Source organism: Falco punctatus (genome assembly GCF_963210335.1).
Source record: "Falco punctatus genome assembly, chromosome: 6".
Lineage (NCBI taxonomy): Eukaryota > Metazoa > Chordata > Aves > Falconiformes > Falconidae > Falco > Falco punctatus.
The window spans coordinates 38,393,229-38,418,697 of record NC_137585.1 but is presented as its reverse complement, the minus strand read 5'-3'; the positions used below and the strand labels follow the sequence as shown (position 1 = coordinate 38,418,697).

At 48.1% G+C, this 25,469-nt stretch overlaps 6 protein-coding genes across 6 annotated transcripts; 3 read left to right on the top strand and 3 right to left on the bottom strand.

Annotated features, from left to right (window-relative positions):
* Positions 1–4,137: 4,137 nt before the first annotated feature.
* Positions 4,138–11,585, bottom strand: LOC308066166 (histone H1.11L-like). The gene has a single exon (XM_080393169.1). The coding sequence runs from the start codon at positions 6,194–6,196 to the stop codon at positions 5,516–5,518; it is 681 nt and encodes a 226-aa protein (XP_080249295.1). The 5' UTR covers positions 6,197–11,585; the 3' UTR covers positions 4,138–5,515.
* An 80-nt stretch (positions 11,586–11,665) lies between these two features.
* LOC308066212 (histone H4) lies at positions 11,666–12,884 on the top strand. Its single transcript, XM_080393218.1, has one exon. It carries the CDS (start codon positions 11,690–11,692, stop codon positions 11,999–12,001), a length of 312 nt encoding a protein of 103 aa, XP_080249344.1. The 5' UTR covers positions 11,666–11,689; the 3' UTR covers positions 12,002–12,884.
* A 127-nt stretch (positions 12,885–13,011) lies between these two features.
* On the bottom strand, positions 13,012–13,717 carry LOC308066201 (histone H2A type 2-C). The gene has a single exon (XM_080393207.1). It carries the CDS (start codon positions 13,464–13,466, stop codon positions 13,077–13,079), a length of 390 nt encoding a protein of 129 aa, XP_080249333.1. The 5' UTR covers positions 13,467–13,717; the 3' UTR covers positions 13,012–13,076.
* Positions 13,718–14,690: 973 nt separating this feature from the next.
* LOC308066173 (histone H3.2) lies at positions 14,691–15,279 on the top strand. The gene has a single exon (XM_080393176.1). The coding sequence runs from the start codon at positions 14,784–14,786 to the stop codon at positions 15,192–15,194; it is 411 nt and encodes a 136-aa protein (XP_080249302.1). The 5' UTR covers positions 14,691–14,783; the 3' UTR covers positions 15,195–15,279.
* Positions 15,280–15,839: 560 nt separating this feature from the next.
* On the top strand, positions 15,840–16,541 carry LOC308066200 (histone H2A type 2-C). Its single transcript, XM_080393206.1, has one exon. The coding sequence runs from the start codon at positions 16,087–16,089 to the stop codon at positions 16,474–16,476; it is 390 nt and encodes a 129-aa protein (XP_080249332.1). The 5' UTR covers positions 15,840–16,086; the 3' UTR covers positions 16,477–16,541.
* Positions 16,542–16,668: 127 nt separating this feature from the next.
* On the bottom strand, positions 16,669–17,893 carry LOC308066211 (histone H4). Its single transcript, XM_080393217.1, has one exon. It carries the CDS (start codon positions 17,861–17,863, stop codon positions 17,552–17,554), a length of 312 nt encoding a protein of 103 aa, XP_080249343.1. The 5' UTR covers positions 17,864–17,893; the 3' UTR covers positions 16,669–17,551.
* Between the last annotated feature and the right edge of the window lie 7,576 nt (positions 17,894–25,469).

The following is a 25,469-nucleotide window of genomic DNA, read 5'->3' as shown; positions in this document are numbered from 1 at the left end:
ACAGAGCTGGCCCCAATACTGAGCCCTGGAGAACACGACTTGTGACTGGCCACCAGCTGGATGTAACTCCATTTACTACCACTCTTTGGGCTTAGCCATCCACCCACCTTTTTACCCAGTATAGCCTATATACCTATCTAAGCCATGAGCAGCCAGTTACTCCAGGAGAATGCTGTGGGAGACTGTGTCAAAAGCTTTACTAAAGTCCAGCTAAACAACATCCACATTCTTTCCCTCATCTGCAAGGTGGGTCATCTTGTTGTAGACTGAGATCAGGTTCATCAAGCAGGACCTTTCTTTCATAACCCAGGCTGGCTGGGCCTAATCCCCCAGTTGTCCTGCACATGCTGCATGACGGTGCTCAGGATGATCTGCTCCATAATCTTCCCCAGTACTGAGGCCAGGCTGACAGGCCTGTAGTTTTCCAGATCCTCCTGGCTGCCCTTCTTGCAGATGAGCGTCATGTTGGCCAACCTCCAGTCTTCTGGGACCTCCCCAGTTAGACAGGACTGTAAATGATTGAGGGTGGCTTGGCAAACTCCTCTGCCAGCTCCCCCAATACGCTTAAGCAGATCCCATCTGATCCCATAGACTTGCACATGTCTAAGTGGAGCAGCAGGTCACTTACTTTTTCCTCAGATACCACTGGGAATTATTCTGCTGCTCCTTGTCCCTGACTTCTAGCTCAGGGGGCTGAGTACCCAGAGGGGAGCTGGTCTGACTGTTAAAGACCGAGGCAAAGAAAGCATTAAGTATTTTTCCTCATCCTTTGTGGCAATATTCCCCCCAGCATCCAACAAAGGATGGAGATTATCCTTGGCCCACCTTTTGTTTCTAATGTACTTACAAAAACACTTTTTGTTATCTTTTACAGCAGCTGCCAGCCTCAGTTCTAGCTGGACTTTCACCTCTCTAATCCTAGCCCTGCATAACCTCGTGACACCCTTATAGTCCTCGAGAGTTGCCTGCCCCTTCTTTCAATGGTGGTAACGTCTCTTGCTTTCCTCTGAGTTCCAGCCAAAGCTCTTTGTTCAGCCAGGCTGATGGTCTTACCCACTGGCTAGTATTTTGACACATGGGGACAGCCTGCTCCTGCACTTTAAGACTTCCTTCTTGAATATAGTCCAGACTTTCTGGACCCCTTGTTTTCAAAGACAGGCTGAGGCCATGCAGAATAAACTCTTACTTTCACATGAGAACTACAGTTAAAGACACAGAGATACACAAAAAGCACAGGAGTAACAGAACCCATTAACAGAGAACAAAGAGATAAATACATGTACAGAAAATAGCTAGTTTTGTGGTAATCTGACGGGCAATCTGACGCTGCAACCCTATAACACAAAAGTCTTCATCAGTGATTTATTATTGTGTAAGGAAGTACTTTTACTTCAACAGAATTATTGCCAAGTTGTTGAGAGTCTGTTTTTGTACATGTAGACCCTTACCTAACTCATGGATTCATTTGCTGTTATTTTCTTTCTCCATTTCTACTTCCAGTGCTGGAACATCACAGATTTTTATTATCACAATTTACTAAGTAAGAAAATCTGCAAAATGAAAGTTGATCTTATGGAAGAGAAAACAAATAAAAACAGGCCTTCCTTGCAATAATTTGAAATTCTGAAACTTTTTTGTTGTTGTTGTTGACCTTCCTCCTAATTTTTGAGCAGCTTAGCATTAAAAATCATAAAGGGCATATGTGTATTTTCTGCCAAAGTATGGCTGCTCACTAAACATTGTCCTTTTTTTGCCTCCTGTTCAGGCATGTCTTTGACCACCAGCAGCTCAGTTCTCCATGTCAAATCGTTGCACAGAATCACTGATCAGTCTGATTCCAAACCAGTTCCCAGGTCAGAACTATTCACAAAAGACAATGTGTTTTGTGTCTGATATCCTAAAGTTCTGCTTTCTGTATTACCTGTGTTCCAGGCAGTGGTACTCACATTCCTTAGAGTCTGTAGTGTGGGGAAATGTCCATGCAGTGAAGTCATTATAAAAGTTTAAGAAATCTGCTACTCATCTCAGAATATGCATTAGTCTGAGCACTTTGCAAATGTGGAACAGGCTAGGGACATGACATAGCCTATATAAAAAGTTCAATAAATAGAAGCTGCATGGCCATGGAGATGGCCTGTCATATAATACAAATGCTTTGTTAGAATTGTATTTTGGGATATTAATGCAACCCCTGAATGTGGTAGGAAATATCTGGGAAAGTTCCTGCTCATTCGTTCTCAGAAAAGGACACCTAGCTAAGCAAGAGATGGAGATAAGGGCATGATGGGCAAGGAAGATGTTCCTTGTAACAAATGTACCCAAGGTCCAGAAACTGACCTGTTCACCAACACTATCAGAAGACAAAAAACCATTAGTCCCTCTCAGTTGTTTTGAAGTTTGATTTTTCATTATGAGCACATGTCCAAAGTCCTTTTCAAGCTGCCCATCTTAGCACATGACACATCCTGGAAGATTCTGAGCAGAGCTTATCTTTTTTTCCTTCTTTCTCGAGTTTCACAAAGCATCTTAACAGGTTTGAGAAAGAATTTAAAGCCCAGATGGCCAAAGAGGATGTCATACAACAAAGCGAGGTGTATTCCCTTTTAATTGCAATCATAAATCACACAGTCAAACCTAAGCTCAGCAGATTAGCTAGAAATTTGAACCATGACAGCAGAATAGTATACCCTGATTTTTTCTTAAGGTATCAAATTCTCTGATGACCAGGATATAAAACTGCTTAAGTAATGGAGAATAGCCCGTTGAAGATGGTGTGGGACCCTGAGGGACACATAGTGATTCGAACCTGTGGCAGTGACTCTGTAAATTGAAGATAAGTTATTTCTGAAGGAGAATCAGTCTGGAGTGGTGCACATCTGCTCCTGTAGCTGAGAAGAGCTGGCATCCACAGGGCTAGCAGTGCAGAAGCTGAGGGGGAAGAAGGATGAAAAATTATGAATTAGGGGTACTAACCAATGTGCCAGTGGTGCAATTGGCATAAACATGACATTACATGTGTCCCTGAAAGCTCATTTTTCTCAGACCATTCTTGCTTTTTTTACACGGCACTCTTTCCAGTTGGGAAAAAAAAATCCAGTAGCTACCCATGTTATGCTGTCCAGCTCAGCTTTACAAGTTTAACAGGATTTTTTGATTTGATGTTGATTTTGTCCCTGTACTGAATAGCATACCCACTGAAGCCTATATAGCTAGTCCATTCAGTGTTCCTTACACATAGACTTCACTTTTGTAGTATGGAAGATTCTCTTACATTATTTGCCAGCTATCTCCTGCTAAGGACTATTAAGTCTATTTAGCTGAAGCCACAGCTATGCAGTCTTTGCCTGTAAAAGTATTATTAGATTGGTATTAACGTACATAAGGCCAGTGATCTCCATCATCGCTTACATTCAGTAACATACTAGTTTTCTAAATCTCAGCTACTGCAATATCAAAAGTAACTGAATTTCCTTTAAAAAGTTATAACTAATTTCAGTTTTCCCCTGTTACCTCTTAGAAAGGGGAAAGAAACGCCCTGATGACTCCCCCAAGTGAGCAGGGAAGGTAAGTTGCAATAGGCCAAGAGTGAATGGCTGTCATTACCTAGACTTATCCCAGGGCTATCCCACCGAGGTCAATTCAATTAGACGGGATATGTGTGATACAGTTCTGCCCATGCTACTAGGTTTTGCCTTTTCTGGCTCAGATGTAAAAATATTAATCATGAATATCAGGTTTGCTACAGCAGCATACCTGCTGCTTGACCACACCCAGTCAAGGTCTACTCCCCTCCAACTACTTGGAGCAGGCTGGAAAATTGCAGTTGACCCACTCACCTTGGGTCAGTGCACCTTGTTGGGTGGAACTCTGAGAATTAGTGGGAGTGACTACCAACACTCTCCACTTATGGCAGCCTTGGTAGGAGCATCTCTATCCTAAATAGTGGCACAGCCCATGGGCTCAGGAATTCAGGCTGTCGGGATGAAGGGGTACAGCTCAATACTTTCAGGAAAAAAAAGTGGGATATGTATGCAGGTTTGTATGTTATAGAGGAAGAGGTCAAACCCAAGCAAGGACTGAAAACTCAGACGCACCAGAAGAGGCAAGGCAGACAGAGTAAAAGCAGTGTTTCAGGAAGGTGGTTTAAATATAAATTTAATAATATTTATATAAATAAACCCAATTAAAGTTCAATTTAATTAAACAAAAATAAAACTACTCTGTTTTGTATTTATTTCCCATTTAGTACAGAGATTTAGGACACCGACAGTCTTTGTGACAACGTTAATACCGGCAAAATCCAGTCCCACCATTTGTCCTCCAGACTGCTGGGACCCCGTTCCTGGGTAATCCATTCAGATATACGAAGTTAACAGCTACGGACTTGAGATCAGCTGTCTTTGCTGACAGCTGAGCAGATGGTCCCACGAAATTTCCCTTTCTCCTGTCCGCTGGGGAAGCGGTGGTACCAGCACTGCGACTAAAGAGTGAGGAAAGGGCCTCCCTCCCCCCGTCACTTCTCCCTGACTGCTTCTTACTGCAGGCAGAGTGAAGGGCATCGCTTCAGCGCAGTAAAGACGACAGAAGGAGAGTACGGTCGAGTCACTGGGGCAAGGAGGTGGCTGCAGGGTCGAGGGAGACACGCGGGAGGCTCTGGGTCGGGTTCCTACCCCGCCGAGCGTTGCCCCCCAGCCTCTCCGTTGCAAAAATGAGCCCTCGGCACCCGGCTAAGAGCCGAGCACGGCAGCCCCCAGGCGCAAGAGGCTGAGAGCCGAAGTCGGGGACCGGCGGGCAGCACCAAGGACGCTCAAAAGGCAACCCCCGATACCCGCGCCTCCCGGACCCCGCTCGCCTTGCGATTTCCAAGAAAGGAAACGAGCTTGCAGGAGGCAGACCTGCTCTGAGAGTGAAAAAACCCATAGGCAGGCGAGCACGACCCCAGGAAGTTCATCAGCTTCTTCCGCCGAGTGAAGAAAAGAACCGGAGCGTCAGTTTAACCCGGGAACCGCCACAGCCCAGAGTGGCGGCCAATCCGCGCGCGGCGCGGGCTTTTCGGAGCCAGCCGGCCAGTCGGGGCCGGGGGGGGGCCTCCGAGCGTCTCCTCGCCCCCCGGCTGATCGGAGACACCACGGGACCGCAGCACCTCGCCCCCCGAAAGCCGGGGTGCCGTGACCGCTGCCGAACTTCCGCAGGACTTCGGGCTCACCTATTTCTTGCGGCTAACCGGGAAGCTATTTGCATCCACACCCGCGGGTATACGCTAAGGAGTTGTGCCGCCGGGAACCACCGCAGTGCGGCTGTCCGCTCCTCTGGAAAAAAGCGCGGAAGTTTGCGCTGTTTCCACATCGACCATAATTAAGCAAAAAGCAGTGCCGAGTAAAGGAAGTTACGCGCGCGCGCACTCACACGAAAAGCGTAAGAAATGGCATTTCAGCTCTTTTTGGGAAAGTTTGGGTGGCTCTTAGAAGAGCCGTTGGGTTTATCTGCAAGACAGACGGGATTTTTTCAGCGCCATTTATTTTTTCTTTGGGGTCGCCTTCTTCGCCTTAGCCGCTTTGGGCTTGGCCGCCTTGGGCTTGGCTGCTTTGGGCTTCACCGCCTTCGCTTTGGCCGGGCTCTTCGCTGCTGCCGCCGCCTTTTTCGGCTTAGCAGCCTTAGTCGCCTTCTTAGGGCTCTTGGCCGCTTTCTTGGCCGCGGCAGCTGCCGGCTTCTTGGCTTTCCTGGGGCTCTTTTTTGCTGTCACCGCCTTCTTGGGCTTCTTAGCGGCGCTGGCGGGCTTCTTGGCAGCCGGCTTCTTAGGCTTGGCCGCGGCTGCCCGCTTCTTGGGGGCTTTTTCCTTCACTTCGCCAGGCTTCTTGTTGAGGCGGAAAGAGCCGGAGGCGCCGGTGCCCTTGGTCTGCACCAGGGTGCCCTTGTTGACGAGGCTCTTGAGCCCCAGCTTGATGCGGCTGTTGCTCTTCTCCACATCGTAGCCGCCGGCGGCCAGCGCCTTCTTGAGCGCGGCGAGGGAGAGCCCCTTGCGCTCCTTGGAGGCGGACACGGCCTTGGTGATCAGCTCGGTGACGCTGGGGCCCGCGGGCTTGCGGGCCTTGGAGCCGCCCGCCGCCTTCTTCGGCTTCTTGGCAGCGGCAGGCTTGGCCGGGGCCGGAGCGGCGGCAGCCACATCGGGCGCGGGAACGGGAGCCGTCTCAGACATGGCACCTCTACGGGATCAGCACGAACAATAGCGGCAGCTGCCGCGCGCCCCCTTTTATAGCAGCGCCGCGCGCACTGATTGGTGCGGACCGCCCCGCCCCGCCGCCCGCCGCCGCGCCGGTTGTGTTTCTTCCCGGTACAAAAAGGACTTTTTCCTCCCGAAATTTACAACCGGTGCACCCCGTTTCTTCCCGGGCGGGGAGCAGGGATTGTGTGCTACCCGTTAACGGAGTTTCCCGTCGGAAGGAGGACAAATGAGGCAAAAGTGACCCCAGAAACTCCTTAGCGTGGGGCCGCTGAGCCCTCGGGAGAGAGAAACTTTCCTTTTACCTTTTAGATTAAAAGTATACCTTGGCATAAATGAGCACAGCCGGCCTGAAATCCTGTACTTTAGAAGGTCCTCTGCAGAGCAGGGAAAAACCCGGTGTGGTTTGAACGGTTTTTCTCAGGATAATTTGATATTAAACCCGAGGAAGTAACACAGCTTCGGCCCGTGGTAGCGAACGCGGGGGCAGAGATGGCCCCCTCGGCCAAGCCGCGTCCCTTCGAAATCGCTGAATGTGCTCAGTGTCCCTTCCGCGTCCACGGTGTCTGAGCTAATGCCTTTTGGGGAGACGTTTCTGGTTTAGCAGCTCCGTGTGAAAGCCAGTGTAACTTTACGTTTTCTTAAGTATTTCAGTGGAACAAAGCACCTACGTGCCCCTCTGAAGGCTGATGCTCCTTGTCATTGGATCTTAACGAAGTCGCTTTCGTTTGTTAAATTCAAAAGTCAGGATAGTTTCAGTAGTAGTAGACCAGATTTGAGCCTTAAAACGTATAAAAACTTTGCATCGTGATTTGTTAAAATTGATTGGGGAGTAGAATCTGGGGTGTAAAGAAATTTTAACAGGACGGGGATTTAAAGGTGGAAATCCGGTTAGTTGAGGGTGTGTTCTGTAATTAGGACACTTTGTTATGCAAAACTGATTTCTCTGTTCGAATGAATGAATGTTGATGTTGTGTTTTGCTTTGATAACAGCATCTGGTGATTCACGACTTTGTTCCTTTCAAAAGTAAGATAAGCATTTAAAACTTTTCAAGAGGGTTCCTTCCCCGGGTCAGTGCCAGCTCCATATTCCAAACAATGGATGAATTTTCACTTTCTTCCTTTGTTTTCAATGATATGTTGCTTTCTTTTTAATACGAAACAAATAACACTTTGCCTGCAATAATACTGTGTTTCCTAAAATAGATACCAGGCTATCATCACCTCATAAAAACGGGTGAACAGACCTATTCAAGGATAAAAATAGGTGTAACAGTGTGAAAGAAATAACAATACAACATAGAGTTCCCGCTGCCTGGGACTGTGAAAATACGCTTATTTGAATCTCCATGCGACATTCGAGAAATGTTATATTCTTTTCCGATTACAGGTGTTTAATTGAAAAAGCTGAAGGGCTTCAATCAACGCAAGGACTAGTGTTATTCAAGGAATTTAACACACCCGCTTATTTTCTGTTCTTGAAGGTGAAATGTGTGAAGTAATAGAGCTTTAGTGAGGTCTCCCAGAGAATGCATTTCAGCCTGTAAAGCAAAGGTGAATACATGTTTTGGGTGATCTGGCTGAGATAACGAGCTTGACAAAACTGCAACGTGTGAGATTGCAGAACTGTGCATTGTGTATTGATTAAACACTGAAATGGAAAACCGATATTAATATCCATTAATGTTTTTTTGATGGTTATTTCTTAAAATGGGGGAGGATTAAGGTCCTCAGTGACATAATTGAGCACTGTATCAAAACTGCTGACACCCTGAGGAAAAGATTTTCTCTAATCGAGTAGTACTGAGCCCATGGTCATAAAGAATGGAGATTTCAAGTCCTCTTAGAGGTAGTGGAGCTAACATTTTATAACTCTTTAGTCCACTGATACCTGTTTATAAGTGGTTTGTTTGTTTTAAGCTATTCACATTTAGTGGCACTTTTCTGACAATTCTCTGGCCTTGTACAACAAGGAATATTTTCATCCTTGTCAGTCTGCAAGGTTCCTATTAATCTTTTTATTTCTCCCAAATTGTTTAAGGCAGAAACGGACTCTGATATACCTGGAAATAGAAAAGGAACATTCATTTTTTTGCTTTCATTGTCATGATTGTTTCTCTATTTACTTGGAAACTGGAAAGTGTTTTAAGATTTGATTCTGATCTCTCAAGCTCCTCATTGCACCATATTAGATAAATTTCTAACATTGTAGATTATCTCAGGACACTATGAGAGAGATTTGTGAACAAGACAAAACAGGCGGGTAGCATCAGGCTGTGGGTTCTCATAGGAAAAAAACATTATAGTCTTCCTACAACATAGGTCAAATGAAAGATTAGCACAAAGCAGATAATAAGAACAGTGTTGTTGAACTAACTCAGCTCATTTGCTTACCTCTGGCTCTTTTATTCAGTCACATTTTGCTTTTGGATATTCAAGTATAATATCCTAGATTTATCCAAATATTTTGATTATAATCAAGTAAATGGATTTTACTTTATTAGCCACTGTAGAGTAAAATTTCTTTTTTTCAACTATAATAGAGTGTAATCCAGTACAGAGAGCATGTGCTCAACACAGGAACTTGTTGCAGTTACATAGGTACAGCAGGAAGGCCCCCCAAGTTTTGATATCCAATTACCACCTGGGGCAGAATTTGTATTTGGGTATCACCATTCCATCCACCTTTCCTTCATTTTTAGAATCAGCAAATGTAATTAAAAATACTGAAATATTTTAGTAAAACATTGTTACTTTCCTTCCAGGAAATAAACATTTTTATGAATTAGCACAGTTCCATGGAGAGATCCTATCCAGAATTTCTTTAGGAAGTTACTATAATAAAAGAACAATTGACAGGAGAATGTGGTGGGTTCAAGTTTTGACTCAGAACCTCACACTTGCTTTGGATCAATTTAACTTTATGTAGACCACTTACTGAAATTGGACACCTACCCTTGCCCCTTTTCCAAGAAAGATTGGGGTAGGTAGTATGATATGATTGTTGCCCTGTGTTTTAATGTCCTTTTTCAAAGCTGTCGCCAGATGCAGGTGTCCTAATGCTCAGTAAATCGTAAATCCCTGCTTCCTCCTGTTTAAAATTCATAGGCCCCCAATGTTTTCCTCTGCACCTACTGACATTTCTTTTCCTGAATTACTAGGAAATTAAAAATGTCCTAAATAAGTGTTAATGCACTAGTTCCATTATCACCATGTTGAAATGAACAGCAACTGATTTCTTCAGTGTGAAATGTGGCTTCCACAATGGTGATACTCTTGGCTTTGTGCAGGGCAATTGTATTTTGTTCTTCTGACAAATTTTTAGATATAGATTGTAGCTCATGGTGAGATATACACTACGAAATGTTCAGAAGAGTATGTATTCCGCATTTGAAAGACATGTCAAAATCATATTTTTTTTCCATACAACAGGACATGCCTCATTATCAGGAAATGGAACCATTTTTTAAATCACAGAAACACCATTCAAATACAGATGAAAACTATTACTATATCTTCCAGCCTTTGTCCAGTAGCACTCTTGAGAGGATGGAAACCCTGTTGCTTTGCATACAGAAGCTCTAATGGACTGAAACTTTTCATTTTTCTTTTTCCCTCGTGTGGAGCAAGAGCAGTTTCTGACACAGCATTAGACCTAATGGCTGCTGCTGGAGCTCACTCAGTGGCACAAGGATGAGAAAGAATAAGAAGGAACATTTTAAGCTTAGTGGACAGTATAGATCTAATAATAAGTATGGGGTAGAAAGAGTAGTTTTGCATGTCACAGATTACCAAAGCTATTTCAGGAATGAAGTGACCTACAGTGTTTTTCTAAAAATCATATTAGAACTTCTTCCAGAATTGCAGGGTTAGGATATGAATGAGGCCTTCTTGCCCATAAAGCAACTGGCAGTTAATTGCATTTTGGAAACTCCAGATATAGCACAAGCAGATAAAGCTTTTATATAGAAGTGAGGGAAGACAAGGATGCTTGTGAAACTCCTAATGCGTTTGATTTTTTTTTCCTTTGCTCCCTGTGGCAAAAGCAGCACATGGAGTTCCCCAACTCCATTGATACCAGTTAATCTAATTCTTACTACTGTGCAACTGTCTGAGCACTGAAAGCTAATTTAAACCCATTTGTTAATCAATGCTACAGTTCTAGGATTAAAGAAAAGATTTTAATAAAATAAATATATAAGAATATGACAGGACTTTTTTCTTTTCACTTTCTATTACGCAAACATAAAATGTTAATTGCTAACAAGAGAGCCACGAACATTACTCCTTGAATTCTTGAGGCAACTCTTATCCTTTAATACCACTGTGATGAATCCTTTAACTGAATATTTACATAAGAAAATAGAATGATTTACCTATAACCTAATGGCTGCAAACAGGCAGTGCAAGGAGGCAAAGCAGTCAAAATAGCTTCCACCCAGTTTTTGGCTCTTGGAATTTGTGAGTAAACTCCCAAAATTCAGGGGACCATGTTTCCCAGCAGCATAAACACTGCCACTTTGTTGTTTGGGGTTTTTTTTTGTGCTATGATTTTAACCCTTGCAGATATAAGATTATCAGGTGAATTCTTCAGAACATACTGAACTAGAGAGAGTGGGGGAAGATAATCACAGGAGTCGTAACTAAATGGAAATGTAATTCAGAAAAGTGTCAAATATGACCTGCTTGAAACATTGCTTTCTAAGGCTCCCCATACTTTAAAGTCTTTAAGGGCATATACAGGAAAAAAGGCTATGGCAGCCTGTTCAAAGTGATTTCTACAGCCTGCTGAAGTTGGAAAGCATTTTGAAACTCAGTTTACAGCTGACAAGCCAACATTTCATATGTTCAACATTGGTTCTCAGCAGAGAAATATAAATAGGTCTGCTTTGTGATTGTAACATATACATCGATATTTTAATCGCATGTGAAAACATTTTCTATTGATTTTCTGAAAAACAAATCAAATAACAGAAGCCCACAAACTGTTTTGCCGGATGGTTGGCAGTATGTGAAGCAAAGAGGAGCATAAGGACACGAGGGCAACCTGTCAGTTGTTACATTTAGCAGTCGTTTCTGAACGCTGCCATTGTGCCCTTGCGATGTGACCTCAGCACTGATGAGCCCTGGTCATCAGAAGCTTAACAACGGTCCGCAGAGGCCTGAAGGCCGCCGGCTACCCGCGCAGTGACGTGCTCGGCCGCTCGTAAAAGAAAGGTCTGTGCGCCGCCGCGACGCACAGAGGGGGAAGATGCCGGGAAACGGCGCTCCAGGGGCACAGGGCTGGGGGACGGCGGGCGAGGCGGAGGCGGGCGAGGCGCCCCGCCGCGCGCGCGCGGAGAGGGGGCGCAGGCTCCGCCCCCGCTAGCCGTGCTCGCCCCTGCTCCCAATCAGGTCGGCTCCCCGCGCATAAAGCGCTGCGCCGCGGCCTGCTCTGTGTTGCAGTTGGGCAGGAAGAACGACGGCAGCATGTCAGGCAGAGGCAAGGGCGGGAAGGGGCTCGGCAAAGGGGGCGCCAAGCGCCACCGCAAGGTGCTGCGCGACAACATCCAGGGCATCACCAAGCCGGCCATCCGGCGCCTGGCGCGGCGCGGCGGCGTGAAGCGCATCTCGGGGCTCATCTACGAGGAGACGCGCGGCGTGCTGAAGGTCTTCCTGGAGAACGTGATCCGCGACGCCGTCACCTACACCGAGCACGCCAAGCGCAAGACGGTCACGGCCATGGACGTGGTGTACGCTCTCAAGCGCCAGGGGCGCACCCTCTACGGCTTCGGCGGCTAAAAGGCCTTTCATTTCCCGGACCGTCTCGAGAACCCAAAGGCTCTTTTCAGAGCCACCCATTTACTCCTTAGAAGAGCTGTGTCGTGTTACACTCGTCTTTGTTGTCGTATACCGCCTCCTTTCCCGGCTCCTGCCCTTCCCATGCTTGCCCCCCGTGTTTGGTTGTTTTTTTATTTTCCCCAGAGCTGCACCCGCACTAGCTAGCCTTGCAGTCCCGCTCTGCGTTCTGTAGCCCGCTGCTGCAGCATTGCCCCTACCAGCTTCCTGCTTACCCTTTGCAGCAGCCGCTTTCGGAAAAGCTCGCTGGGCGCGCTGCCCTGTAAGGCAAGCAGAGTGCCAGTTTGACTCTTCTCGAGGCGTTTAGGGACGCCGCGGAGTCCTGGAAAGTGCTGGGCCGTGACGGGCAAACCTAGCGTGCCTCATCAGCGGCTTTGCTCGGAAAAAGCACGGGAGTAAAGGAACAGTGCCTCTGCTCGAACTACATAAAAAGGAGAAAGCAAAGCCCGGCTCCGTGTCTCGCTAAGCTCTCCTCCGCTGGAGGGCCGGCGGCTCCTTCCTTTCCTCCTGCTCGCTCACATATGAAGGGGGAAGCTGCCGTGACCGCGCCGGGTTCGCTGGCGCCGGCAGCGGCCTCCTCGCTCTTGCGCGCGGCTGGGGCGGGGCCGCTGCAGCGGGGCGCCGTCTCCGGCGACGACCGGGTTACGCGCCCTCGCTCTTTCGAAAAGCCCGCGCGGGCAACGGCTGGCTGCAGGCGATTCCGCGCTCCGCTCCGGCAACCGGGCACCGCCCGACTAGGAAGCTGCGGGGACCACGAGATAAATCGCAGGCTTCCCGACCGCGCCTCAGCTCTCCAGCGTAACCCGAGCCAGGACGGCTCCGGAGACGAGACGTACCACATACACATCACACGTCCCCAACGACACGGCTCTCCCGTGAGAAACGCACGCAACACCGGTCCCCTGCTGCCCACTCAGCAGCAGTCAGCGTCTCGAGCTCCTTTCTCGACACTGTGGGTGGCTCTGAAAAGAGCCTTTGGGTTTCGCTTCTCTGCTCGGGACGTTTCTGCGGCCGCAGTTTACTTGCTCTTGGCTTTGTGGCTCTCTGTCTTCTTGGGCAGCAGCACGGCCTGGATGTTGGGCAGCACACCGCCCTGCGCGATGGTCACCTTGCCCAGCAGCTTGTTGAGCTCCTCGTCGTTGCGGATGGCGAGCTGCAGGTGGCGGGGGATGATGCGCGTCTTCTTGTTGTCGCGGGCCGCGTTGCCCGCCAGCTCCAGGATCTCGGCCGTCAGGTACTCCAGCACGGCCGCCAGGTACACCGGGGCGCCGGCGCCCACCCGCTCCGCGTAGTTGCCCTTGCGCAGCAGCCGGTGCACGCGGCCCACGGGGAACTGCAGCCCGGCCCGCGACGAGCGCGACTTGGCCTTGGCCCGCGCCTTCCCGCCCTGCTTCCCGCGGCCGGACATCTTCGGTCGATTGCCCCCTCGGCACTAAGGCCCAGCCACTACAAGACAAACAACAGGTGAGTTGCCCGCGCCCTGAGGCCCGGCTTTATATCCCTTCCCTTTGCGCCGCCGGCGGCTCCCGATAGGCCGAGGCGCCGATCGGGGAACGCGCACCCAATCACCAAGCGAATCTCGCCCCGACCAATGGCGAGGGGCGTAACGCTGAAACGCCTCCGCCCGCGCTCTCGAAGCGGCCAGTGACGAGGCGGGAGGGGCGGGCTTCAGAAGGCGGCTCCGGACCGCCCGCTCCCGCCGCCGGAGCCGAGCCGCCCCGCGTTTGCTTGCATTTTCTCTCTTTTTAAAATTTTTTAAAGCAGACGGGCCGGAAAAGTGCCGGTTGGGGGCGCGGACCTGAGGAGGTAGAGACAGACGTCTAGGGTGGCTGTGTCAGTGAGCGGGAGTAAAGGAGGGGGGCTACTGGGGGAGGGGAAACGCGGTACGCATCCCCCCGTTGTTTGACGAGGAGTCTTTTCCCCGCGGGAAAATTTCGCCCCTTTCCAACACCGCGTCACGCTGAAGCTTTCCAAAACGGCACACGCTTCCCTGCACTGGGAAACTGCCACGGCTCGCTGTGCCCCGCAACTCAAATGCACAGAGGGACAACGCAGCCACACACAGCCCCTGCTCACTGCCTCACGTTATACCTGAAATTGCTGGTACAAGTGATTCCTATATTTCTCTTATCCTCGTTTTCAAGGTGCAGTTCATATATTCAAGTAGCACTTATAGAGATTAAAAGGGATAGATGAACTTACGTTTTATGATATGCTTTTTTAACCGTGTTTTTCAATCTATGTTTTCCAATGGCCGTCTGGTTTCCCCTGTGTTTACTTTATAGTCCGTATGGTACAGCAGTATTTCAACGTGTTTAAATACAAATACTCGTATTTTCCACATAAATGTTACCCTTGTTATCTCTACATAGCAAAATACATTAAACAGGAAAAAAATCCAAGTTGATAAGAAATTATAACTGTATAAAAAGAAGCATTTGTTTTGAAGTCAAAATAATTTTAAAAAAAGTCATTAAGATGCTAAGGATTACCGGAAAACGAAAAGATATACAGTGACAAAATGTTGTGTTTGGGCGGACAGAGTACACAACAAAAGGTTAGGCGGTACGTACCTGTGGCGGGACTTTTAAATTTTGAATCCACCAATGAGAGGAAGAATTTACCAGTGCGCCTATCAGAGCAAGAGCTAGTCCTATATATACCTCTCCGAGAGGGACACGGAGACAGTTCTTGCAGTTGTGTTTCAGCTGTTCACTTCATAGTAATGGCGCGCACAAAGCAGACGGCGCGTAAGTCGACTGGCGGGAAGGCGCCCCGCAAGCAGCTGGCCACCAAGGCGGCCCGCAAGAGCGCGCCGGCCACGGGCGGCGTGAAGAAGCCGCACCGCTACCGGCCCGGCACGGTGGCGCTGCGCGAGATCCGGCGCTACCAGAAGTCGACGGAGCTGCTGATCCGCAAGCTGCCCTTCCAGCGGCTGGTGCGCGAGATCGCGCAGGACTTCAAGACCGACCTGCGCTTCCAGAGCTCGGCCGTGATGGCGCTGCAGGAGGCGAGCGAGGCCTACCTGGTGGGGCTCTTCGAGGACACCAACCTGTGCGCCATCCACGCCAAGCGCGTCACCATCATGCCCAAGGACATCCAGCTGGCACGCCGCATACGCGGAGAGCGTGCATAAGCCCATCTGGACCCCTATCATATATTTGAGAGAAAAATTTAAACAAAAAAGGCTCTTTTAAGAGCCACTCCATTTACAATAAGAAGGGCTGTTGCACTTAAAAGATATCCACCTACTTTTTAATTTTTTTGCTTTGCTTAAGCTCCCAAAACCGAATAATGAGAAAAAGTTAGACTTGATAAAGGAATCACTTGTACCAGCAATTTCAGGTATAACGTGAGGCAGTGAGCAGGGGCTGTGTGTGGCTGCGTTGTCCCTCTGTGCATTTGAGTTGCGGGGCACAGCGAGCCGTGGCAGTTTCCCAGTGCAGGGAAGCGTGTGCCGTTTTGGAAAGCTTCAGCGTGACGCGGTGTTGGAAAGGGGCGAAATTTTCCCGCGGGGAAAAGACTCCTCGTCAAACAACGGGGGGATGCGTACCGCGTTTCCCCTCCCCCAGTAGCCCCCCTCCTTTACTCCCGCTCACTGACACAGCCACCCTAGACGTCTGTCTCTACCTCCTCAGGTCCGCGCCCCCAACCGGCACTTTTCCGGCCCGTCTGCTTTAAAAAATTTTAAAAAGAGAGAAAATGCAAGCAAACGCGGGGCGGCTCGGCTCCGGCGGCGGGAGCGGGCGGTCCGGAGCCGCCTTCTGAAGCCCGCCCCTCCCGCCTCGTCACTGGCCGCTTCGAGAGCGCGGGCGGAGGCGTTTCAGCGTTACGCCCCTCGCCATTGGTCGGGGCGAGATTCGCTTGGTGATTGGGTGCGCGTTCCCCGATCGGCGCCTCGGCCTATCGGGAGCCGCCGGCGGCGCAAAGGGAAGGGATATAAAGCCGGGCCTCAGGGCGCGGGCAACTCACCTGTTGTTTGTCTTGTAGTGGCTGGGCCTTAGTGCCGAGGGGGCAATCGACCGAAGATGTCCGGCCGCGGGAAGCAGGGCGGGAAGGCGCGGGCCAAGGCCAAGTCGCGCTCGTCGCGGGCCGGGCTGCAGTTCCCCGTGGGCCGCGTGCACCGGCTGCTGCGCAAGGGCAACTACGCGGAGCGGGTGGGCGCCGGCGCCCCGGTGTACCTGGCGGCCGTGCTGGAGTACCTGACGGCCGAGATCCTGGAGCTGGCGGGCAACGCGGCCCGCGACAACAAGAAGACGCGCATCATCCCCCGCCACCTGCAGCTCGCCATCCGCAACGACGAGGAGCTCAACAAGCTGCTGGGCAAGGTGACCATCGCGCAGGGCGGTGTGCTGCCCAACATCCAGGCCGTGCTGCTGCCCAAGAAGACAGAGAGCCACAAAGCCAAGAGCAAGTAAACTGCGGCCGCAGAAACGTCCCGAGCAGAGAAGCGAAACCCAAAGGCTCTTTTCAGAGCCACCCACAGTGTCGAGAAAGGAGCTCGAGACGCTGACTGCTGCTGAGTGGGCAGCAGGGGACCGGTGTTGCGTGCGTTTCTCACGGGAGAGCCGTGTCGTTGGGGACGTGTGATGTGTATGTGGTACGTCTCGTCTCCGGAGCCGTCCTGGCTCGGGTTACGCTGGAGAGCTGAGGCGCGGTCGGGAAGCCTGCGATTTATCTCGTGGTCCCCGCAGCTTCCTAGTCGGGCGGTGCCCGGTTGCCGGAGCGGAGCGCGGAATCGCCTGCAGCCAGCCGTTGCCCGCGCGGGCTTTTCGAAAGAGCGAGGGCGCGTAACCCGGTCGTCGCCGGAGACGGCGCCCCGCTGCAGCGGCCCCGCCCCAGCCGCGCGCAAGAGCGAGGAGGCCGCTGCCGGCGCCAGCGAACCCGGCGCGGTCACGGCAGCTTCCCCCTTCATATGTGAGCGAGCAGGAGGAAAGGAAGGAGCCGCCGGCCCTCCAGCGGAGGAGAGCTTAGCGAGACACGGAGCCGGGCTTTGCTTTCTCCTTTTTATGTAGTTCGAGCAGAGGCACTGTTCCTTTACTCCCGTGCTTTTTCCGAGCAAAGCCGCTGATGAGGCACGCTAGGTTTGCCCGTCACGGCCCAGCACTTTCCAGGACTCCGCGGCGTCCCTAAACGCCTCGAGAAGAGTCAAACTGGCACTCTGCTTGCCTTACAGGGCAGCGCGCCCAGCGAGCTTTTCCGAAAGCGGCTGCTGCAAAGGGTAAGCAGGAAGCTGGTAGGGGCAATGCTGCAGCAGCGGGCTACAGAACGCAGAGCGGGACTGCAAGGCTAGCTAGTGCGGGTGCAGCTCTGGGGAAAATAAAAAAACAACCAAACACGGGGGGCAAGCATGGGAAGGGCAGGAGCCGGGAAAGGAGGCGGTATACGACAACAAAGACGAGTGTAACACGACACAGCTCTTCTAAGGAGTAAATGGGTGGCTCTGAAAAGAGCCTTTGGGTTCTCGAGACGGTCCGGGAAATGAAAGGCCTTTTAGCCGCCGAAGCCGTAGAGGGTGCGCCCCTGGCGCTTGAGAGCGTACACCACGTCCATGGCCGTGACCGTCTTGCGCTTGGCGTGCTCGGTGTAGGTGACGGCGTCGCGGATCACGTTCTCCAGGAAGACCTTCAGCACGCCGCGCGTCTCCTCGTAGATGAGCCCCGAGATGCGCTTCACGCCGCCGCGCCGCGCCAGGCGCCGGATGGCCGGCTTGGTGATGCCCTGGATGTTGTCGCGCAGCACCTTGCGGTGGCGCTTGGCGCCCCCTTTGCCGAGCCCCTTCCCGCCCTTGCCTCTGCCTGACATGCTGCCGTCGTTCTTCCTGCCCAACTGCAACACAGAGCAGGCCGCGGCGCAGCGCTTTATGCGCGGGGAGCCGACCTGATTGGGAGCAGGGGCGAGCACGGCTAGCGGGGGCGGAGCCTGCGCCCCCTCTCCGCGCGCGCGCGGCGGGGCGCCTCGCCCGCCTCCGCCTCGCCCGCCGTCCCCCAGCCCTGTGCCCCTGGAGCGCCGTTTCCCGGCATCTTCCCCCTCTGTGCGTCGCGGCGGCGCACAGACCTTTCTTTTACGAGCGGCCGAGCACGTCACTGCGCGGGTAGCCGGCGGCCTTCAGGCCTCTGCGGACCGTTGTTAAGCTTCTGATGACCAGGGCTCATCAGTGCTGAGGTCACATCGCAAGGGCACAATGGCAGCGTTCAGAAACGACTGCTAAATGTAACAACTGACAGGTCGCCCTCGTGTCCTTATGCTCCTCTTTGCTTCACATACTGCCAATCATCTGGCAAATCACATCTATGTTGTCATCTCATAAAGAAACTCACTTTTCTCTATAATCTTTTTATGCCTTACTCTAAGAGTATAATATTTCTGGTGAGTCTACAAAAGGCTGGGTTTTTTTTCAGCACAGTATTCTAGAATACCCTGTATTTTCTATTCTCTATCTTGAGTGTTGCTTCCTATTAAGTCGCAGACATCCTTATCTCATTCAAAAATATTTCCTTTTAGATCACTGCTAACTGGATTAAAATTAGTCATGTATGTGAAATGCACAGCAATGGCTATGTTAGGTATGTGCATGCATACCTCCATGTTTTACAAAGCCTCACATCATTCCTTCATATAATATATTTTCCTTTCACCAGTGTTCATTGCCAGTAACAACATTTCTTGTTGTTAGTTTGGTACGACTTCATGACTCTGAAAATCAATCATCATGATTGTTAAATCTATACCTCTTTTCTTCTGGCTATCCATGCAGTCCTCCATTTCTTAGCTTAGGGCCCATTGGGGTTATGGGATTAGCATAATTGCAATATGGAGAATTTGCCTGTGCTCATCATGGCTGAATACATGTCATCCACACACAGACAGAGGAGACCCCTTCAAGAAGAAGGGCTCAGGGATATCTTTGTGAACTCTGACAACCCTTTGTGATGCTGACATTGGCATTTGGTTCTGTCTCAGTCACAGTGACTCTAGAAGGTAAGGTCTGTGTGAGTGATAGGATCTAAAAATAGTGAGGTAATTCTTTCCTAGCACCTTTCAGTTGAGATATTTTATATAGGATGGCGTCTTCTGGCCCTGAAGACTCCTGATTCCCTTTTCTCTGTTTTTTCTTATCATTCCCTCTGCTTCCCATATTTTCTCTTCACATCTCTTCAGCTACAGGAAAGGGGAATTAGTTCATGTAGAAGAATGGCTGCAGAAGCGTGGCCTTAGAATCTCCAAAGATCTGCATAATCCAGGCCTGGTATTAGAATAGGCCTGTAATCAGAATTGTACTGAAGTTGCTGTGCTGAAGTTAACAAGAAAGGTAGCCTTGAGCTATTCTTGAATCCTGAGACAAAGTAATTATGTTGTGCCAACAGGCCGTGGCTGTAACAAGCTACAGCTGCTGGGAAAGCAGGTGCAGGGCCAAGAAAGATAGGGAGCTGTATGGGAATATAGGGAGTAACAAACTACAAGGCTGAAGCATAGCAACACAATTAGCTACATGGATAGAATGCTTATTTTAGGCATGATAATTAGGGGTGTGAGAACTGTGCACGCTTAGAGGCTAATAACCAATTATATTTTTGCTTTACGAATATGCATGTATATCAATTCTATATAAATAGTGTTAGAAACTAATAAAGTTGAGCAAGATGCATAACTCATATTGAACGATTTCTTGACTCTGGTGAACCCTTCTCCCCAACAAATTCACTCTCTTTGCTGGTTGCCACTTTGTCACACTTCATCTACAGCATGGAAAGCTTGTTTTCCAGCACCATTTTGTAACACACACACACACTGAGGACACTTAACTGTATAAATGAGATTCTCCTCTGTGAAAGGCATGCACTCCATGTAGTATGCATCTACCACTCCTACTCTACCTATTTCTCAACCTTTTGTAATTTGTCATGCTGAAGCCACATCCTAAAACATGAAAAATAAGAGATATTGTGTCCAGATAAAGCAATCAATAAACACACAGGAGAAAAATCCATTCAAGGCTCCCCAGTTCAAAGTAATCTCTATGACTTGCTGTTTTCCTGATGTAGAGACATATCACTACAACCTAAGGGAGCATTTTGGTGTTGGTTACTGCTCTTACAGTTTCTTTTACTGGTCTCTGTCACAGAAGGAATACTGGCCCAGGTGGAAGTTTCCTGTGAATTACTCAGTTCTTCTAGTGTTATGATCATAAGTCTCTCTCTGGAATGCAATTCAAAGGTCAGCACAATCTCAAGTCTGTCCCATGTATAGTGCCCATTCATTTCTCCCCACTCTGGATGTCTGCTGATATTCCTAATTGCAGAAACAAGTTCTAGTACTACACTCAGCATTCTTCCTCTGCCCTCTCCTGGATTTATGGTTTGTGTGTCCCTGATACTAACCCAATAGAGCTAGTGTCTCCTTCAACACTGAAAAGACCAAAATTAGTTGAGCCTGCTATCCTGGGGAGAGAAAGATGACCAAAAATACCACAGCAGTGTTAAGGCTATTCACCATGTTAGTAGAGTAAGCATACCTTGTAAAATGAAAAAAAAGAAAAACCTAAACCCAAACAGTTTCTAAGTGTAAGAATATTTTCTTTTAATTAGTGTCAAACGCAAACAAATACACCTGTCCTCATCCAGTGATATGGCTGACAGTGGTCACCCTTGAAAAACTTTCAATGTACTCAAGCGTTTCAGGGCCTGTTTTCTTCTAAGGAACTAAATGAAACAAGCACAGATGACACCTTTGCCACCATTTAGGTTGTAGTTCTTTTTTCTTTTTCCTTTTTTTCTTTTTTCTATCTTCTACCCCCCTCCAAGATTTTTATATAAATGAATATGCATTAGATCTGGAAAGTTCATCAGAATTACTAAAGTGTTTAACTTTCAGTCCCTTTTCTCAACAGCTTTGAGTAATTTGGGCTATTACATTTCCTGTCTTGTAGGTGTCTCCTATTGCAGCTTGGTCAAACCCCAAAACACCAGCGTATTTCTCTTTACTTACCATTTCTATACAGTTTGATATATACATCTAACATAGGCTGCTCCCTGCTCTTAGGTTCTCAGTGCTGGCCTTGTGTACTAGGCTTGTTAAGCATGCAACCAAATGTAAGAAGTTACAAACGACTAACCTCAAACAGTACACAAAAGTTAAACTTGTTATTCTACTTCTTATTTCACACATGAATCAACCAAAACTTGACTGCATTTTCATTGTCCAAACCAGAAAAAAACAGTCAGGAAGACAGAGATTTAGACTTAATATGCTTACTATGGAAGCCAATCCTTCTTTTTGGAACCTGATCATATAAGGCAGATGCAGGCAAAAGAGGTGAAATGTATTCTTCTTGAATGTACCCCACACTGTATACATATACTGTCATGAGCCAGCAAAGCCAGATTCCTGACTTCCTAACTCTCCGATAGCAGGAGTGCTGAGTGACTGGCCTCATTTGTATATGGTGGGGAAACCTGGGCACCAGCTGGCCCTTCCAGTTTCCCTGGCAGTCTAAATGACATCCTCACCAGGGACAGTGCTGCTCTGGCACCAGCCCGTGGACTGCACAGCTGCAAAGCATGTACTGTAAAAAACATAAGCTACAACACAGCACTCTTATACACTGAACAACTCTTCAAAACCTTTTTGCTCCCTCTCTGGTAAGACAAACAGCCTATGTTGCTGGAAACCAAGTGCTACCTTGTGATACTCCTGCTCTGGAAAGATGGCACAAACAGCCATATCTGAATAAAGTACCTGCTTCACCCCTACACCTCTGAAGAAAACTGGCAAAACAGTATCACTTCATGAAAGGACCTTCACATGGTGTGTGATGGCAGTGCTTTGGTTCTCAGTGATGGCAGAAGTGCAGCCTATGCTGTGTCTGGGTTCCACCATCACTGTCTGTGTGGCAAAAAGCCTGAGTTGCCTGCCAACCCAAATGTACCTGGAATCCTGTCACATCAGCCCCTGACGTGCCACCAGCCAGTCAGATGGTAGATTACAGACCAGCTGTGCATGTACTTGCCCAAGGACACTTTGTTCCTTCAAAGGTACCAAACATGGTTCTGGCTGGAGTGGGAGGGGAGACGTAGACAGATCACATTTGCTTCCTCCCTCTTACCAGCAGCCACAGGGAGCACTGGCACACAAACAGGAAAAGGTAGAGGGCAGAAAGCATGCAGAAGTGCCAGGATGCTGTGGGGAAGAAGAGTGAGTTGCTCAGCATCACTCTGTGTGAGCTGCTTACTGGTCTGAGCAGCCAGCCTTCAGTGCTGATGGAGAGGCTACTCTGAAAGGACAGTGTGGTGGCACCCTTCCTTGCTGGGATTCAGTATTAAATGCAGATGAAAGAGAGGCACTGGGGGAGGAGGTTTCTTTGGGGTGCCATGGCTGATGGAGCTTCTGTTAATGTTGCTTACTTTTCATGAACTGTTTGTCTCAGGGCCTGAGGGCTTCAATTGCTGGTTGAGGACTACATTCGAAGCATGCCAGGGTGGGCCAGAGGACAGTTTGTCAAGTGGTTTGAGTAAGCTTTAGAAGACTAAAGTACTTTAAGACATAAATAACTCTGTTCTTTGATACCTGACTGACAGTGAGGATCTTTTCTTTGCCTGTGTGTGAGAAAAGTAAAAAACTGTCAGCCTAGTAAACTCCTGTACAGTAGAGAATAAAGTGCATATGTTTTCATCATTAGCTGTTCTTGGAAGGGGTTTGGCCCCCTAAGTTTTGCTGGCCTTTTTTCACTTTCCCATGAAGGGCATCCCTCCCAGTGCCTCCTAACTACAGACATATCCAGGTTTTAGCCTATAGGTTTTCAATTGCCAAATGACATGCCAGGGCAATGATGAAAGGAGGCCACAGCAGTTGCCCCAGCCCTTAGCCAAGAGTACAGGGAGGAGCGTGCCACATTCCAGGAAGCTGAGTCTATGGGGACAGTCACCCATTGCCCTACCCTATTTGTCCTGCCCACTATAGATGCTCAGCCACACACTGGATTTAAAAGGCCTTGTGTGGCCTCAGTACACTTAGAAATCTTAACTGCAGCAGCAGCAACAACATCAGTATTATATAGGCAAAGACTTGTTCGCTGAGCTGCAATGAACTTGCAGTTTGGTAGGTCCCGTTTTAAAATCGCTTGGCTAAGGGTTAAAAGCTGTTAAACTGTGCTGGCTGGTTTGATTACACGAGTTATTACATTTGTAACTCAGATGAAGGATGAAGTCACTGAGGGCAAGAAAGGCATGGGTGTAACACTGTAGCAGGAGTGTAATCATGGTTGCAGGAGTATTTACACCTCTTTCCTGTGAAACATGTGTGTGGGAGTGCAGCACGTAACATAAAGGCCCTCCTCACCTTAAATCTCACTGGAAATTTTCACTTGAAGGAAGGAGAGGGGCTGTGATGCACAGGCATATCAGCTGTACTTCCTTCAGCTGTCTTAAGAATCACTGACCACAGCATTCATCTACAGCAGCCCATTAGCCATATTTGTGCGGCTAGCTCTCATGCTAATGCCTCCTAACAAAATTGCTGGAGAAGAACAACTACTATGCTACCTCTCATTATTGCAAACATGCTAAATATAACCCAGAGCTCATTTTCTTAGGAACAAGTACTGGCAGATCCTAAACTGGAGATGGGAATGTTTGATAGCTCTCAGGTGCAGTGCCAGCCATTGGCTGTGGTACATGTATCTCCTTGCTTATGCCAAGAGGTCTTAACAGATAACTGCAAAAATTGGACAGACGTGGGTACCTGAAGGGAAGTGACTTGCAGGGTTCTGACTGCAATCTTGTGCAGGTTTGTAATGTAGTCTGACCTGCTAAAGTGCTCATGAGGTGAAAAGAATTGAAGTCATTCAGATGTAGTAGTCATTACAGTGATGCTCTCTCCAGGAGTACCTCCGGAGATGCTGATATCACTCCTCTCCTCTTTTGATAAATGATGAAGTCTACCTTCCTTCCATCTCATTGGTAAAGCCAAACTGTGTCAGAGTCTATGTGGTGCCTTCTTTGTGAAGTCTTTCTACAGTATTCTATGCCTAAACCAGAATTATTTCCTTTTCTCATTTGCTCAGCTTGAAGTGAAACTGCCATTCCTGCCTTTCATATAATCTTGCACCACATTTTTTTCTTTGACTGTGAGTGTGTGTCCATTCCTTCTAAACTATCTGCTCTGATTGCAGAACAATTTTTTTAAATTCTGAAATGTACCTTAACTTTCCCAAATGTCATTCCTGCATGTGTTTCTTTCATGTAGAAAAGAATACGTTCCAAACAGCAGCTCTGCATTGCTACAGTTATTGCATGTCTCTGCTGCAAAGCCATTAAAAAGAAAGATCAGAGTTTTCCTCTGTATCATGAAATTTCTGAAGTTACTTCAGTTTATTTTAGTGTAGTAGACTGTAACTTTTGGAGATCAGAAGCTGCTACACATATGACCCGGTTGGGAATGGGGAGAGGGTAGCAGTTACTGCAAGAAAAGCCAAACCAGGCGGACAACTGGGATGGTGACCATTTTTGCCACCTCAATTTCAGCCACCAATAAAAGCGAATCAACACTCTGTGAAGCCACAACTGAGGGCTGGAATACTTAACATTCCTCCAGTGAAGGTTAGTGAAACAAATGTGTATGAGTTCAAAATTACAAGAATAGGCAACATGAATTTTCATTTTGCTGACATGTCAATCATGGTCTGTGCTTTTCTGCTGTCTATGTGCTATGAAGTGTCTTGGTAGCCACTAAATGTCATCTCCTCCCAACAACCATTACTACTATATTTCACTATGTAGTCAAGTCAATTGAAAGTCTCCTTCATTGATGCACAAACATATATAGGATATAGACTTAAAAATACGTATTGATTTTACTTCAGTTTTAATAATTTGTGAAGGTATACCTTCAATACCACCATTCACTCCAATTTATTGCAGTCCTGTCTCCTTACTTTATGTTACATAACTTTTACAAAGATGACTTTGAAAGTCCCAATTTGATTAACCCTTCTCTCAATTATCTTCCTGTTGAAGCATTACCAAGCTCAGGTGCACTTTTCCTATAACCTTTATTCTGATATTTTTTTCTTCTAGGGTGCAGTTCGCATTTTTTCACTTCATTGAGTTTATTCATAGTTTCATATGCATCAAAACCCAATTTTACAGAAAAGAAATTTTTTCATGTTATGTACACATTTAGCATTTACAAGACAGCCATTTTAAAGGAAACCATGAGGTGGAAATGGGATTACATTTACCCAATACTACCTATTCATATAATCTGTTACTTTGGTTGCTAATAAGTAGGCAAATACTGGATTTACATTATATGTTATATCTGGTAATATCAAAAGAAATCAGAGGGCAGGGCTGAGGTGCAGTCTTTGTGATCCTTGAATAACTGTGAAAGGCAATGGTTAACATACTTGTTT